At 48.8% G+C, this 2,775-nt stretch overlaps 1 protein-coding gene across 1 annotated transcript; it reads left to right on the plus strand.

The window, feature by feature from the left end:
- The first annotated feature begins 444 nt into the window (after positions 1-444).
- LOC128051108 (olfactory receptor 10H1-like) lies at positions 445-1,401 on the plus strand. Its single transcript, XM_052643597.1, has one exon. It carries the CDS (start codon positions 445-447, stop codon positions 1,399-1,401), a length of 957 nt encoding a protein of 318 aa, XP_052499557.1.
- Positions 1,402-2,775: the final 1,374 nt, after the last annotated feature.

Raw genomic sequence — 2,775 nt, forward strand, 5'->3', positions numbered from 1 at the left:
GTTGTTGTTCAGTCGCTAAGCCGTGTCTGAGTTTGTGACCCCCATGGACTGCAGCACACCAGGCTTTCCTGTCCTTCATTATCTTCCGGAGTTTGCTCAAACTCATGTCCACTGAGTCAGTGATGCCATCCAACCATTTCTTCCTCTATCGTCCTCTTCTCCTGCCCTCAATCTTCCCCAGATCAGGGTCTTTTCCAATGAGTCAGCCCTTTGCATCAGGTGGCCAAACTATTTGAGTTTCAGCTTCAGCATCAGTCCTTCCAGTGACTATTCAGGTGGTCCTATTTAAACCACAAGGCAGACCTTTACTCTGAACATTATTATGCAGATGGACTGATCATGGTTTGAAGAGGTGAAGGAGCCTCGCCGGGAAGTCCTGAAGAGGGCTCATTAGAGACCCCGAGTTCCTACCTATGGGAATTCCTCCTTCTTTTCCCCAACAGTATGGCTGCCATTCTGAGGCTAAATTACACCTCAGTGACTGAATTCATCCTCCTCGGCTTCTCCACCTTCCCCCACCTTCAGCTGATGTTCTTCCTGCTCTTCCTGCTGATGTACCTGTTCACGCTGCTGGGGAACCTGCTCATCATGGCCACCGTCTGGAGCGAGCGCAGCCTCCACACCCCCATGCACCTCTTCCTGTGCGCCCTCTCCACCTCCGAGGTCCTCTACACCTCCGCCATCATCCCGCGCATGCTGGCCGACCTGCTCTCCACCGCCCGCTCCATCTCCTTCAGGGCCTGTGCCAGCCAGATGTTCTTCTCCTTCACGTTTGGCTTTACCCACTCCTTGCTGCTCACCGTCATGGGCTACGACCGCTACGTGGCCATCTGCCACCCGCTGCGCTACAACGTGCTCATGAGCCCCCGGGGCTGCGCCTGCCTGGTGGCCTGGTCCTGGGCTGGAGGCTTAGTTGTTGGGCTAGTGGTGACATCTTCCATTTTCCAACTCACTTTCTGTGGGTCTAATGAAATTCACTATTTTGGCTGCCATGTGCCACCTCTTCTGAAGTTGGCCTGTGGAACTGAAGTGCAAATAGTCGCCAAGGGCGTGGGCCTGGTGTGTATCGCCGCCCTGCTGGGCTGTGGTCTCCTCATCCTCCTCTCTTACGCCTTCATCGTGGCTGCCATCTTGAGGATCCCTTCAGCCGAGGGCCGGCACAAAGCCTTCTCCACGTGTGCGTCCCACCTCACCGTGGTGGTCGTGCACTACGGCTTTGCCTCTGTCATCTACCTCAAGCCCAAGGGTCCCCAGTCTCTGGAAGGAGACACACTAATGGGCATCACCTATACGGTCCTCACTCCCTTCCTGAGCCCCATCATCTTCAGTCTCAGGAACAAGGAGCTGAAGATCGCCATGAAAAAGACCTTCCTCAGCAAGCTGTACCCCTCCAGCGTCTGAGGGGCTGCAGTGGTTTCAGATTATGGTAGAAGGAAGATCACACCCTCATCTATACAATGGGGTTAATCAAAGCTACCTTGTAAGATTGGTGTAAAGATTTGTGTGTGTGTGTATGACACATCACATAGTAGGTGTTCAATAAATGTTAATCTTTTTTTCCTTTTTCCTCTCATGGTCTGTGTGTCTCACATTAGCTTCAATTTTAAAAAAGATTTATCTATTTATCTTTGACTGCACAGAGTCTTCATTACTGTGTGCAGGTTTTCTCTAGTCAAGGCAAGTAGGGACTACTCTAGTTGTGGTACACAGGCTTTTCATTGCAGGGGTTTCCCTTGCTGCAGAGCATGGGCTCTAGGGTGTGCGGGCTTCAGTAATTTTGGCTTGCAGGCTCAGTAGTTGTGGCACATGGGCTTAATTGCCTTGTGGCAAGTCAGATCTTCCCAGACCAGGGATCAAACCCATGTCCCCTACATTGCAAGGCGGATTCTTAACCACTGGACCACCAGGGAAGCCCCTAGTTTCAATTTTTAACCAAATAACTTTGTTGAAATATAATTCACATTCCATAAACTTCACTTGTTAAAGTATTTGCCTAAGGACACACAGCACCTCACTCCCACTGCAACAGTATTAAGGAAGCTGAAAAAATTTTTGTTCATCCAATTTGATAAAAACTGAATGTTGCAGTTACCTTCATTTACTGTCATTTTTCTAAAATAACTAGTTAAACATATTTGAGAGCCTCTATATGCTGTTGGCTTGCCAGGTGGCACTAGTGGTAAAGAATCCCTCTGCCAATGTAGGAGACATAAGAGATGCAGTTTTGATCCCTGGGTTGGGAAGATCTTCTGGAGAAGAGCCTGGCAAGCTACTCCAGTATTCTTGCCAGGAGAATCCCCATGAACAGAGGAGTCTGGTGGGGTACAGTTCATAGGGTCACAAAGAGTTGGACACGACTGAAGCATGTACACACGCACCATAGGCTGTGAACGAATACCATGGTAAGCATGGACTGGGTGTCCCTGACCTCCCCAAAGCAACATTCTACTGGGCAGAGACAGACAATATCCGATAAGCTAATATGCCAATAATCTAATAGGTTAGGTTGCAATAAGTGGGAGTCAAGTAAAGCAAGTCAAGAGAGAAAGACATGGCCAAGAGCATTCTATTTGTTTAGTACATTTAGGAAGGGGATCCACGGTATTTGAGTAGGTAAGATTCCAAGGGACTGAATTTTGAGTTGCTGTTTTCTAAAAAAAATAGACTGTAGGAGAATGAAGTGTGTGTGTGTGTGTGTGTGTGTGTGTGTGTGTGTGTGTGTGAGAGAGAGAGAGAGAGAGAGAGAGAGAGAGAGAGAGAGAGAGAAAGGATGAT

This window comes from Budorcas taxicolor, chromosome 7 (assembly GCF_023091745.1).
Source record: "Budorcas taxicolor isolate Tak-1 chromosome 7, Takin1.1, whole genome shotgun sequence".
NCBI classification, from domain to species: Eukaryota; Metazoa; Chordata; class Mammalia; order Artiodactyla; family Bovidae; genus Budorcas; species Budorcas taxicolor.

What these genes read in the sequence shown, in the direction of transcription:
- LOC128051108 (XM_052643597.1), top strand. Translation starts at nt 445, where the DNA reads ATGGCTGCCATTCTGAGGCTAAATTACACCTCAGTGACTGAATTCATC.